A 14,191-nucleotide genomic window follows, 5' to 3' on the forward strand; every position below is an offset into this window, starting at 1 on the left:
TCCTTAAAAATGTCCCCAGCATGTTTGAGAACACCTTTCAGCATAGGAAGTGTCTTTACTGTCCTCTCAGATATGGCAAAGGTGTCAAAAAGGAAGTCTTCCTCGACCGGGTCGGCATGCATGTCCACATCATGATTGGCCGCCGCCCGTTCAATTAGTGCATGAAATCCTGCTGAGTCCTCAGTCGGGGATGCACGTGCATTAAAGGTCTGCGGGTCTTGGCCCACACCTTGGGTGTTCTGGTCACCAGTGTCGTCGTAAGAATCTGGTTGTACATCAGGTTCATCGATAGGGAAATTGTACTGTTCATCCTCATCATATTCCTCACCCACAGAGTGTTCTGGGGAGGGAGTAGGGCTCCGTCTTGGAGGAGGCTGAATCGGTTCCGTGAGGCCTGAGGCGTCAAGGGGCACCCTCTTCTTTTTCAACGGGATGACGTAGGGGTCCACCGGCTCCGAAGTGATCTTCCGTTTATAGAGTGTCAGCTTGCCGGTGGCAGCATCAATGAAATGCTCTGAATCGTCTTCCGATTCGAGTACACGACGTGGAAGAGGGTCAGGCAGCGAGGAACCCTGTTTCGGAGCCGATTTCGTCGAAAACGCTTTCGGCGCCTCCTTAGGTGGCAAGAGAAAGAGGAGTTTCCCAGAAGGCTTAGCCGGAGCGTCCTTCTGCGGCTGCGGTGATGGCAGCGGAGCCGATGGAGCAAAGGCTTTTTCCCTGATTCTCTGCAGTGACTCCGCAATGGGGGACGGTACACTGCCAGAGGGTTTCGTCGCCGACAAGGATGCTTTGAGCGGTCCCTCGGATCCGACGTCCTCGCGGGCCTTGTGCGTTTTGGGCGCGGAAACCGTCTTCGGCACCTCCGAATCTTGAGGCCGGGGCGCAGACTTCTTGTGCGTAGCCTCTTTGGAGCCGACCTTGGCGGGCTTGGACGGCGCCTGAGCCGCTGATCCGTGCCGACCATCTTTCTTGGGGGCCCCTTCCTCGGGCGTCGGTTTCGATTTCGGAGCATCGGAATCGACAGACTTCCTCGGCTTCTGCGGACCGGAGGTCGACGGAGCCGACGGGGTGACGGGCACCGACTTCTTCACAGGCACGGCAGCCATCTTAGGGACACTCGAGTCCTTTGGTTTCAGTTTCGATTTCGGGTCGGCCATTTTAGGTGTTGACGACCCCGACGGTTTCAGTTTCGGTTTCGAAACATCGTGCCCAGCAAGTGAGTCCGTAGCCGGGCCCGAAGGCGGGGCTGTGGCTTGCGGCAACGGGTCCTGGGTAAGGCCGACAGGCGATCCCGTGTCCCGGTCGGTATCCTCGTAACCTTCGGGGCAGAGCTCGTCCGCAGAGCTATCCGCCGCGGCCCCATAAATCTCATCGTCGTCTCCTACCTCTTCGACGTATTCGAGGACCTGACCCGCGACTCCGTCGTCGTCTCCCGGATCCGCCTCGACCTCCGTCTGTGATGGGGAGATTTGTAGAAGGTGACCCTGGACCTCTTCTTCCGGGTCGCCGAAGATGTTCTCCGGATCTGGGGCCGCTTGCCTAGCTTCCAAGCGCACCGCGCGCCGAAGCTTGAGAGTTTTCTTGGAGCGGAACTGTGCACAGGCCTTGCACTTGCCGTCGTCGTGGTCCGGTGAAAGGCACTTGTTACACACGGGGTGTAGATCGATGTGTGGGTACTTGGACCCACAGAGCGGGCAGTACTTGAACGGGCTCCGCTCCATGTCCGTAAAGGCTCGCTGTCGTGTCGCGATGAGAAGGCCTCAAAGTTTAGAAAGCGAAGAAAACTCCGCTTAATCCGGCTTCAAGAGACGGAAGACTCGAGACCGAGCGCAGACAATACCGACGCAAGAAAATCGAGGCCTTTTGGCCGGTAAAAGATAGTTTTACTTGGTTCCGACAGTAAGACGTCGAGACCACATCCGAACCCAATGGCGGAAAAAAACAATCTGGGGATGGAGCCGATGCCCATGCGCACTGTAGTCCAGGGGAGGAGCCACCTATCTCAGGATACTTCGAAGACTCTTCCAGGACAACAATGTGCAATCATCCGAGCCCAACACTAGGCGGCGATCTAATGCTAAGATATGAATTTAGCAGCCCACATGCCTCGAACGGATCTTCCTGGGGACCTGGTACTCGTGAGATTCAGAGACACAAACATTGTCCCTTATTTGAAAATCTGGCCGCCACAAGAGACAGACGGCCCAATATCTATATGGGACTTATATGACTTCTATCCCTCAATCCCTGGTGTTCCCCTTTTTTCGAAATCATACCCTACATGATCGGTCTACATCATGATCTTTTTGGGAAATACTGGGAGTGGTAATAACTAATTCTAACCCCCATTTTTTACCATCTCAACCCGGGGGTGGAAGGGAACTAATTATGTTTGGGACCTTGTCCTACTGTTTTTGGATTACATTACATTGGACTTGGCAATCACGGAGTGTTGTTGAACTTTGCAAGGTCCTACCTAAATTCACTCCTCTTTTTAGACTTTTTAACCTTTTTTCTTTTATTTAAGTTGACACTGGTTCTTTTGATTTTTCTTTTTAAATGATGATCATCTTTTTCTTTATCCTTTTATTTGGATGAAATTGTCTAAATGTACTGTATTATTTTTTCTGTTACTGTATGCTTATATGATATTCCTTGGTAATATCGAATAAAGCTTATTTTGATTTGATTTGATTTGACTCGGCATCCTGGTTATAATAGAAGATGGGGAGTCCATAAGCTGCTGGTAAGAGGGTTGTCTCGTCATCTACTTTGGTATCATTGGGTTGTCTGATGGGCAGGCGTCAGTAATTCTAAAATTAGGGTGATTTATGTGATGGATGCTGAATTTCTTATGTTTCTTCCTTCTCTAGAAAGATATATAATATATATATATATATATATATATATATATATATATATATATATATATATATATATCAATATCTAGATCTATATATTTATATACATATATATTATTTTGTTTTGAGATTGATGCTCAGATGTGATATGGTATAGGCACTTGACCATTACTGTGACACCCTGATAGATTTGGGAGTAGCAATTCCCACTGGGGCGTGATCCGGTACTACCCAAATCCTTTAAAATATGAAATTGAGAGTATATTTATTTTATATTTTTTAAGTAATTGTTTTATATGATTAACAACCTTATGATTAAGGGGTGTGCAGTTTCATTATCTGTGGGTATATATATTTTCCTTTTTCTATTAATCTGTTGGATTTTATGTTGATAACCCACAAAATTAGGCGGTCTTCGGTTTTACCTATAAGCCCGCACATGTAGAAACTTAATTGGCGGCAATTGCCATGTAACATTTTTTCTATGTTCCTGAATTTCCTTAAATAATCCTATAATATTTAAAACTGGGGCTGATTCACTTTAATCATGCATGAAATGTGTGTTTTGGTGTACTGAGGTAGATGGTGCGATACTGATTTACAGAGACTCATAGTATCACTTAGATTTTTAGGATTTTGTTGTATTTATTGTCCACGGGTAACAGGGATTGATCACCTTGACAAAGGCCGTTTACAGTCAAAAAGCATCGGATCATTTTGTCACACGCATGCTGGAGTGCCCACTTTCTTTCGCCAAGCGGCTGGAGCTTTGAGAGAATATGGGGGAGAGAGCAATCATAGGTCAACTGTGTCACCATCTCTGCATGTGTATGGTACACCTGCAAAGATATTATGTGCTTTCAGCCTTTCCTTCGTCTGTTGAGGTAGTTTTGTAAAGTTATTTTAGGCTTCTTTGGCACCAAACATTTCAAGATGACTAAGACTTCGTTTGGATTTTACCAAAGAAAATAAAACAAGAAAGTGAGCTTACTGCTCTATAACCAGTTGGTGATCTATGAGTTTCTGCTCCAATCATTTATCATTCCATTACAAATGGACTACATCCGGAGTAATCTGGATACAAAAACCTGTAAACTACCAAGGTAATTGTGTAGTAATGGCCCCATGAAAAATCTATCGCTGCTGAGTGGGGTGTGACTTAGCATAATGTGAGTCAAACTTATAAAGACACCACGGTGTATAACAAATAACAAAATACATAAAGTTGCAGGTCCCAGCACCAAACATAAAACTCCTGGTAAAACCAGCCAACTCATATTTGAAGTTGGCAAGCGGGCCAGGCAGAGCCACAACACGCCCTCAGTCCCAACTGGCTGGTAGAGATCGATGGGGATAGATATGTGGGATTGGCGACAGGCCATGTTTGCTGGTCTTCATCTGAAGAGAAATCACTCATAAGTGCACTACTCTGCCAATGCACTGGTCGACAGTGAAGGAAGTGCTTGCGCACATTCATGGCCCAACTAACTAAAAGCATCAGCCAATGGGCGTTGAAGGTTGTTGGGCAGAGCTACAGCGCATGCAACTTCCACTGTGATTTTAACACCTCATATACCTCAGCGTGAGAGATTGCCTTCGCCTCAAACACTGCTAGAGCAGCTAAAAGTGCATTAGTTGTACACTTGGTGTTGCCTAGGGACAGGACCCTGTACATGGCAGTGTGTTGTGAAGGTGGTGTACCTGGTTGTAGTGTCCTTCAAGAATATATGAAGCTTAACAAATCCACATCTTTTAAGGGCATGGAGTATAAAAAAACATCAGAACCATCCTTTCTGGTACTTCTATACAGGTTGGTTATACCGACAATCAATTTATGACAAAAACATTAACAAAATCAAACACTTACCAAAACTTTAGATGCTCCCACTTTATCCTTAATTTCTCTGATGCAACCAATTTCTCGATTTTGAACTGTGAAGGTGCCACTGCATCCCGCAACATCAAAAAGGAAATTTTTCAACATCACTTTTCCGTTTTCAGTAAGGCCAACTTCAGGGTGAAACTGTACTCCATAAAGTTTTTTCGATTCATTAGCTATTCCTTTTGCAGCAAAAAATAATGCAAGAGAATGGAAAACTGTCAAGTATCATTTATTTACTCTTTCATTGGGCATGGACACTTAGCTTGCAATACAGTATCAGAATTCTATCACAGTTATGAGGGGGTCATTCATTCCTCCCAAGACACAGAGATTATTTTTCTTCACCTTAGAATATGAAACTTCTTATGCCCCACCACATCATGTGCCTGTTCAAAACTTTAATAGGCATCAAATGTAATTTTCATTAGTTGGTAGAGAAATAGGCAATTGTTACAACACAAATAACTTGTCAAAATAATAATTTGCAAGGACTGAGGATTTGACGATCACAATTATAGAGATCAGGAGTACGCAACTCGTATTGCTCCTATTTCCAAACTTGTGAATCTACAAGCGACTGAATTCATTCATCAAGACAAACTCTTAACGTAAGGGACAACCAAAAGGTACTGGTATAAAGAATTTTACAATGTCGGCTATCTCAAGAATGATTAAACTTCTTTTAATATATGGTCTTGTTAACGGATATCTCTGCTTAACACAAATCCTTGCTGGTTTTTGACCTACCAATTTTTCATTAGTCAGTCAGTATGTTAGATATGGGATACAATTTGTGATGTACATTTAGTAAATAGATGTCTTGGTGCGATGTAGGTGCCATTGGATCCCGTTTTTCTTACAAAATATGGTAAAACTTATTTCATGCTTTGGGGATCTTAGGTATAGCATAATAAGAACTTTTACTTTTTGACTCATCTTTTTTATTAGAACAATATAGACCCTCTCTCACATAGTACTCTAGAGTTTCTTTAGGAACTGGGAGGTTGGAGAGCGGCTAATCCAAAACAAAATAAGAGTATTTTACAAGACTCGCAATCTACACACAGTTATTCAATGTATAAAATAAGCCTCTCCGAAACGGAATCAAGACAGGAGAATAAAAAGTGGCAGGAAAAGTAAGCAAATCACATATTTGTAAATAAATATGCTTCTCTATCTACAAATTCAAAACATCGCCCTTAGTACAGTGTTCCTTCAAACTGGGCAAACACTTTATCACTGCCCTCAGGTGATACTCAAATTGAAACTCCTTTGGAAATCACTCAAGTTTCATGAAGTGGTCTTCTGTCTAATTTCTGTTCACTGGGCTTCTATCAGCATAAGATCTTTCTCACTGTTGCACCGAGGCATTCTTCGTTTTAATGGACATCACCTTTAACGGGAGTCCGATCAGCAAGTCCACATAGATGCCTTTTCAAAAGAACAACCAAATACTCAATTACTAGTGGACCCCAAATCATTGGTGCAAACGGTGCACCCGCTACATACTGATGCCACAGAATGCAGAAATTAATAGGAGTGCAACTTCCAATCAATTATGAGCGACACTCCTCGAACGGGGACTTAAGCATAACATGTGCATGTTTTGACCCGTCCTAGGGTGTGCAAACAGGAACTGCATGCATTGCATCCTCGATTTGTGGCAGATTCTATCTGCGAAGATCCTGGGCCAAGCTCCCACTGTAGGTGTAATCTGTGTTGAATTTGTGATCCCATTACAGGTGCAAACACCCATCTGTGCCAAAATGCCATTATCAGCCCAAATGCAATTGGGCTCAGCTGTTTTTGTCTAAGTGTCTCTTATTACAGTGGACTGCTCATTGGGAATGTGTAGGGTTCAAGTTGTGAAAATGATAAACTTTAAAGAAGGATAATGTTACGCAGTAAGCAGCTGTTCTTGGCATGTAGAGCTGTAGATTCACATGCTTTGCATACTCCTGCCATCTAGTGTTGGGTTTGGATGTATGCAAGTTGTTTTCTTCGAAGAAGTCTTTCTAGTAATGAGGTACGGTGACTTCTCCTTTAGGTGAAAGTGCGCTTTGGCATCGACTCAATTGTTCGACTGATTTCCTGCAAGAGGGTGAGAATGGAGTAAGTAAGTGTAGTACAGAGATGTCCATGCATATAAGTATATAATGAAGTACTGCAGGTACCCGGGGAGGCAGGTGTGCGCATGTGAATCTACAGCTCTACATGCCAAGAACAGATGCTTACTGGGTAAGTAACATTATCCATTCGAGGCATGTGTGCTGTAGATACAGATGCTTTGCATAGACTAGAAAGCAGTATACTCTCAAAGTGGGGGTTAACCTGTAGATGTTGCAGTTGTGTGGAACAGTGTTTTAAGTACTGCTTGGCCTAAATTAGCCTACTGACGTGCTAACACATCCACATGATAGTGTTTGGAAAATGTGTGTGGTGTAGACCATGTAGCTGCTTTACATGTCTCAGCTAAAACAATGTTACCTAAGAAGGACACAGAAGCCCCTATTTTGCGAGTGGAATATGCTCTGGGGGTATGGTTAAAGGTCTTTTGGCATTAGCATAGCATGTTTGAATGGATTTAACAATCCATCTGGCAATACCAGATTTAGATATAGGATTGCCCTTGTGAGGTGGGGCAGGAGGAATCCTTGGTGGCATCACCATTTTTAAGCCTTCCACGAAGACCTTGATTACCAGATCTCTGAATAGTGACAAATAATGCCTATTCTGTAAGAATACGGCTACTGCTGGAAGGTGCAAAAGAATAGTCGTGTAAGCCAGTCTTGTTCGTTGTAAATGCAACAAGCAACAAATAATGTTTTGTATAGAAGCATCTAAAGGATTGATTTTGCTGTTATTGTAATATACAACAAATCGTTTCCATTTTGCTACATAGCAAGCTCTGGTGGTAGACCACGCTTCTTTTAGAATATTCATACAGTCTGGTGGTACATTTAAATAATCAAACTCTGACTTCAGGCGCCAGATCGCTAAATTCAGTTCTTTGGGATTTGGATGTCTGACTTCTCCATGGTTCTGTGTGAGGAGACAGGAGATAAGATGCAGTTTTTGATGTGGAACTAGTGACAGCTCCAACAGGGTTGTGTACCATGGTTTACAGGCCCGTGTGGGAGCTACCAGAATTAGTGTGAAGGATATTTACCTTAGGTTCTGAACCACCCACGGAATGAGCAGAGAGGCGGAAAAGTGTAGGCAAATATCCCTGACCAGTTCATCCATAGGGCATTGCCCTTTGAGAGCGGGCGTGGGAACCTGGAGTCGAAGTTTGTGCATTTTGCGTTTTCGGCTGTGGCAAATAAGTCTATTTGTGGAAATCTCCATTGTTGAAAGTATGGAAGGAGAACTTGGGGGTAACGTTCCGACTCGTGATTTTGCTGCCTTCTTCTGCTGAGGAGATTGGCAATTTGATTGTTTACTTCTGGGAGATGTTCTGCCAGAAGATAAATATTGTGATGGATCGCCCAATTCCAAATGGCTTCATCGAGTGTTGACAGTAGTGTGTGCCCCCTTGCTTCTGCACATAATTCATTGCTGTCATGTTGTTCGTTCGGACTAGGACAGTTTTGGCTATGAGGCGAGTTTAAAAAGCTTTAAGTGCTAGAAAAACAGCTAAAATCTCTAGATAGTTGATGGAAGAGTCTTGTGCCATGCCTTGTATTGTGTAATCTTTGAGATGAGTCCCCCAACCTGTTAGAGATGTGTCTGCAGTGAGTAGTATTTGCGGAATAGAGTCGATGAAAAGCCGGCCTGCTGATACGTTTTGTAAGTTCCACCACTGCAGAGAGCGATGGGAACGGCCGTCTACCAACACTAGATCGGTCAATAGACCCTGTGATTGATTCCACTGTCATCTGTTGTAGGGGGCACATGTGAAACCTCGCATGGGGTACAATTCAGATACAAGACGCCATCATTCCCAGCAGTTGCGTGAACACCCTGGCTGGTAATGCTTGGTTGGGTTGAAACTGTAGAATTGTAGTCTGAATATTGTGTATTCTGGCTACTTGGCAGAGGCTAGAGCTTTGATGGAATCTAGACTGGCTCCTAGATAAGACTGCATCTGTGACGAATGCAGGTGAGATTTTTGTGTATTGATGGTGAAGCTCAGTTGATGAAGTAGATCTATTGTGATCTGTGTGTGCTGTAGACAGTTCTGGTGAGTGCTGGCCTTGATAAGCCAGTCGTCTAGATAAGGGAAGACATGAATTTGTTGTCTTCTGAGATAAGCATCAACTACTGCTAGGCATTTGGTAAAAACTCTCGGCGCTGTAGTCACTCTGAAGGGAAGCACCTTGAACTGGTAATGCTTGCCTGCTATCACAAATCTGAGTTATTTGCGATGAGCTGGATGAATTGGAACATGAAAATATGCCGGTTTTAAATATAGAGTAGACTAAGTCTGCTCTTTGTAAATGTGGGAGTACCTGTTGAAGTGTCACCATGAGAAAGTTCTGCAGTTTAACTCTCTGAGATCCAGAACAGGTCTTAGGGAAAGGTCCTTTTTGGGGATGAGAAAGTACAGAGAGTAAACCCCTGAGCCCTGGTACTGTATTGGAACTGGCTCTATTGCCCATTTTAGTAAGAGGGACTGGACCTCTTGTTTTAGCAAGTGTATGTGTTCTGGAGATAACGTGTAAGATCGAGGTGGAATGTTTGGGGGATTGCTGGTAAGCTCCAGGCAATAACCATGTTGGATAATTCCAAGCACCATTTTGTCTGATGTTATAGACTGCCAAATGGGGAGAAATTGTTGAAGTCTTACCCCGACAGGTGTGGTGCAATCGGAGGGAGGGGAGGGGGGAGCATGGGCAAGTTTCTGTTTGATGGGGGAGGGGGAGTTACGGGGTGTGTTGCCCTTACCCCTACCCTTGAAGTTGTTGCCTCTATAATCTCCACGAACAAAACCTCTGGAGGGAGAGGACTGGTTGTTACCTTTGTAAGCTGAGGTATTCTGATCTAGGGATGGGGTTTTTGACCCACCTCTGTAAAAGGAGCGACAAAAGGAGCCTCTGTTGGATGTAGCCTGGAGTGCTCCCATAGGTTTAACTACAGTGTCCATTTTCATTTACTCGAACGCCTGGTCTACATTAGGACCAAATAGGTGTTCCTTATTAAAGGGTGTGTTAAGGATTGATTGTTGGACCTCAGGTTTAAACCCTGAAATCCTTAACCAATCGGGTCTCCTGAGCAGGATGCTGGTGTTAACCTCTCTAGCTGCAGTGTCTGCAGCATCTACAGCACATCGTATAGAGGAATTAGAAATGAGCTTACCTTCCTTTACCAAGTCCTGTGCCTTACTTAGCATTATGCTCACCTTGGAGATATTGGAGCAATTGTTCCATTTCGTCCCAGTGTGCCCTGTCATACCTTGCTAAACAGACCCTCAAGCATTTCACGATTCACTAAAAATCGCAAAATCAGCAGACTAGCGCGACAGCAGAAATTTTACAATTTTGCCCACGATATTTACTAAAATGTGTCTGCCGGGAGACAGCAAAACAAACAATACCCTTTTATTGGCAGTGTGCGCACACAACACTACGTGCCGCCATCCAATATCGGCTTCCTCCAAACCAAAATTCCGTTTTTGAATCTGCTTCTTTGTGTTTTGCTACTCTATACGTGTCATCTTATTTCTAAAAAGCATATGCCACTACTAGATCAAGTAAAAACACATACAAAGCATTACAACTTGTAGCAGAATGTGTCCTTGTGTAACGTAACTGGTGCTTGCGTATAGCGCTCCAATACTTTCAGATTGAAAATCCGGAAGGAAAAAAAACTGCAAGAGGAGGAATTTGAGTTCCTGACTCAAGTGAAAGCAGCCTAGCATGAAAACTGTTCTTTTTTGTTGTGGCTGATTTCACTACACCCGACAGAAATAAACACCTCTCTCGTTTACCGTCCCTTTAGTGAGCATGCTTTGTAATTACTGTGTGTTGGGCCCAAGCAAGAGTTAAACGAAACGAGGATAGCGTAGGAAGCGAACCTACAGGAAAGTGAGGAGTGCTCGGACTTCTATCCGTGGCCCTCAGAAGAGTTAACATCTCAGTGGCTGTCCTGGAGTTCGAGTTCTGCGAAGGGTTTTGTGTGTTCAGAAATAGTTGGCGCACAACAAATTGCGGTGAAAGAGTAAAGAGAAAAGCTAAAGTTGAAAGGTGCTGCTTGGTCAGAGGAAACCCTAAACCTCTGAAAAAGAGTAGGGATAGAACCCACTCTTGTTTACATAAGCAAAGTCCAGAGTACACTAAGGTTTAAGTTATCCTGCGAAAGTAATCACATACGTAAAGGAAGGATAAAATTGCACACCAATGGTTCTTTTTCTTATATAATAGTTTTTATGGGTCAAAATGAAACTCCTGTCAAGGAGATCCAAAGAACATGCACCAGCAGACACGTGTTTCGTCAATTCAGGATATCACCTGTGACTCGTCAGGGCTGAAAAACGTGTGATGGGCGGTATCGGGGAAACAGTGATAGTTCCAACCCGGTCCTAGTCTGGTAACGTTCAAACAAAACGGCCCTTCCTTTGATGTCTCCCTGTGTTTGTTCAGTGGCGCCAGTGGTCTGTGTTAAGTCTGCGACTCTGACCAAACCCATGTCATCCGTACCCCAGGCCTAGGAGCTGATAAACATGTCCTGTGCCTTTAAGGCCTGGGAGGTTTAACATGAACTTCATTTACACTTACTGCTGTTTGCACTTGCTTCTCGATATGACGAGTTAGAAAGAAATACCTCTACCACGCCCCCACAGCTTAGTGGGTTTTAGTCTGACTTCTGCTGCTGTCAGAGGCTAGACTGCTCTGTTCAGTGGCTATGGGAGTTTGACAAAGTTCAGCACATCTGAAAGGCCAAAAGGACTGGGCGGGGCATCACACGGGAGGGGGCAACTCTTCCGGAGTCACAAACCCTTCAGAAGGGCCCCATTCCCCCCAAGGCCACTGAATGCAGTATAATCTTGCACTATGTGCTTGGTCACATAGAGACACAATGTAACATTGACACAGGGAGAAATAGGGCCCCCTCTCAAGAGTTGCAGTTTGGAGCTGTGCTTCCGTAGAGCCGCAGACACTTTAAACATGCCTATTTCACAGTGAAATACTCTGCTAAATCAGTTTGCCTTGATTTAAGGCTGAAAAGAATGATTACGAGTAAAATAAAGTGCTGCAATAATGCTGCTAAATTTCCATTTTTGTGCTGCTAAATTTCTATTTTTGTGCGGCCAAATTTTCAAATCTATGCCGCAATATCCTGGGGGTCTGGCTAAAAGGCTTATCGTATTTGCGGTGCACCACTGATTTGCAGCAGCTATGCGCTTTCCAGTAGCGTCAATTAATTTGGACTCTATCTGCCGGGAGGAGCATCTCCGGATGTCTGAGAATTTGCCTCCTTACGAGCATTAGGTACTACTAGGGAATCTAATGGCAACTGTCCCTTGATAAATATAGGATCTGTAGTAGAGGCCTTGTATTTATTGTCCCCATTAGGAGTCAAGTCGCGTGCTCTGACTGGGTCTTTAAAAATCTCATCAACATATCGCATGATGCCTTTAAGCATGAGAAGTGTCTGATGTCAGGTGTGTGGATGATAAAGTCTCGAACAAAAAATCTCCTTCTAGTGATTCTTTGTGTAGTTCTACCCCATGGTAATGTGCAGCCCTGGCAATGAGTTCTTGGTGCGAAGGACGTCTACAAATCTTTCCGATGGAAGGTAGATTCCGATGTCGAAACGATACGCGGAGAAATGGAAATGTGTACCGTCGAAGGTAGAGAGGATTGCGAGTCGAGGGGAACGCGAAAAACGGTTTCGAACCGTAGCGCAGCAATACACGTCTAAAACCGATGGCGGAAAAAAATCATCTCACAATGGAGTCAATGCCCATGCGCACTATCACAGAAAGGAGGAGTCACATTACCTCGTGACTAGGAAAGACTTCTTCGAAGAAAACAACTTGCAAACATCCGGACCAAACACTAGATGGAAGGAGGATGCAAAGCATGTGTATCTACAGCACACATGCCTCGAACTTGTCGGTCACAAGGGCTTTGGTGTTCTCTGGGCACAATGGGATATCCTTGCATAGTGGTCCCAGTTATAGCAGCTTTCCAGAGTGACGCACAAGTTATTACTTACCATTGGTGCATAAAACTAGGGCCCTAAAAGGGAATGACCTTAACCCTAGTAATCAGTTCGCAGAACGGGGAGGATGGGTGGGGCGGTAAGGAATCTATCACTAACTAATGTCTCTTCCAGATATATTGTTACACAAGTAGTAACTTGTGCAATACCAACCCCGGTGGAGGGTCTGCGAATAAAATTACACCAGAAAATCCCGGAAAACAGAACAGCCAACGAAGCCTTCTCTCCAGACTGGACTGTCAAGGCAGTAGTGCATGGTAAACGTGTGCAGTGAGGCCCACGTAGCTGCCTGACAAATGTCTTGCAAGGGAATACCACGTCCCAAGGCAGTAGTAGCTGCAGTTGCCCTGTTCGAATGGGCCCGCAGACCCACAGGAGGCTCCTTCTTGACCAAGGAGTAACATGCTTTGATGAACAGAACGACCCACCGGGAAATGGTCCGTTTGTGCACAGCCCAATCTTTTTTGACGCCCACGTAGCCAACAAAGAGCTGATCGTCCACCCAGAACTGTTGTGTATGCTGCAGATAGAATGCAAGCGCACGTTTTGGGTCTAAACGGTGGAGCCTCTCCTCTTCCCTGGAAATAAGGTGGGCAAAGTGATGGTCTGCCCGATGTGGAAGGGGGTGACACCCTTTGGCAAAAAAGAAGGACGGGTCCTGAGAACCACCTTGTCCGGATGAACTGAAAGGAGAGGAGGTTTGGAATAAAGACCCTGGAGCTCACTCACTCTTCTGGCAGAGGTGATAGCTACCAGGAAAGCCGTCTTTAAGGTGAGAAGATGTAAGGGACAGTCATAAAGGGGCTCAAAGGGAGAGCACATTAAGTAAGTTAAGACAAGATTTAAGTCCCACTGAGGCATTATGAAAGGCACGGGAGGAAACATGTGCGTAATGCCTTTGAGGAAACGGTTAACAACTGGGTACTTAAAAAGAGAAGGCTGATCAGGAAGCCGTAGAAAGGCGGAGATGGCATTAAGATAAACTTTGATAGTGCCCAGAGCAGATCACTGTTGAGCCAAGGACAGAAGAGGCAGAAGAACCTCAGAAAGAGCGGCAGAAACGGGATCCACAGCCTTTGCTGTGCACCATGCCACAAATTTGTTCCATCGGCAGACGTACGCCGTTATAGTGGAGTGACGCCTGGCTGCCAGAATGACATTACAGACTTCGGGGGGGAAGGTCGAAAGCCGTCAACTGTCGCCGCTCAATCTCCACATATGGAGGTGGAGGACCGTCCCCTGCTGCTGCGACAGAAGATCCTCCCGAAGAGGCAGACTGATC

At 44.8% G+C, this 14,191-nt stretch overlaps 1 protein-coding gene across 1 annotated transcript in view; it reads right to left on the bottom strand.

Moving 5' to 3' along the window:
• The window catches only part of GMPS (guanosine monophosphate synthase), a 515,861-nt gene that overhangs the window by 351,483 nt on the left and 150,187 nt on the right, over positions 1–14,191 (bottom strand). Inside the window, exon 6 of the mRNA XM_078667712.1 lies at positions 4,729–4,922. Within this exon, the coding sequence (XP_078523838.1) occupies positions 4,729–4,922 (194 nt within the window). The remainder of the gene's footprint in view (positions 1–4,728; positions 4,923–14,191) is intronic.

Source organism: Lissotriton helveticus, chromosome 11, assembly GCF_964261635.1.
Source record: "Lissotriton helveticus chromosome 11, aLisHel1.1, whole genome shotgun sequence".
Taxonomy (NCBI): Eukaryota; Metazoa; Chordata; class Amphibia; order Caudata; family Salamandridae; genus Lissotriton; species Lissotriton helveticus.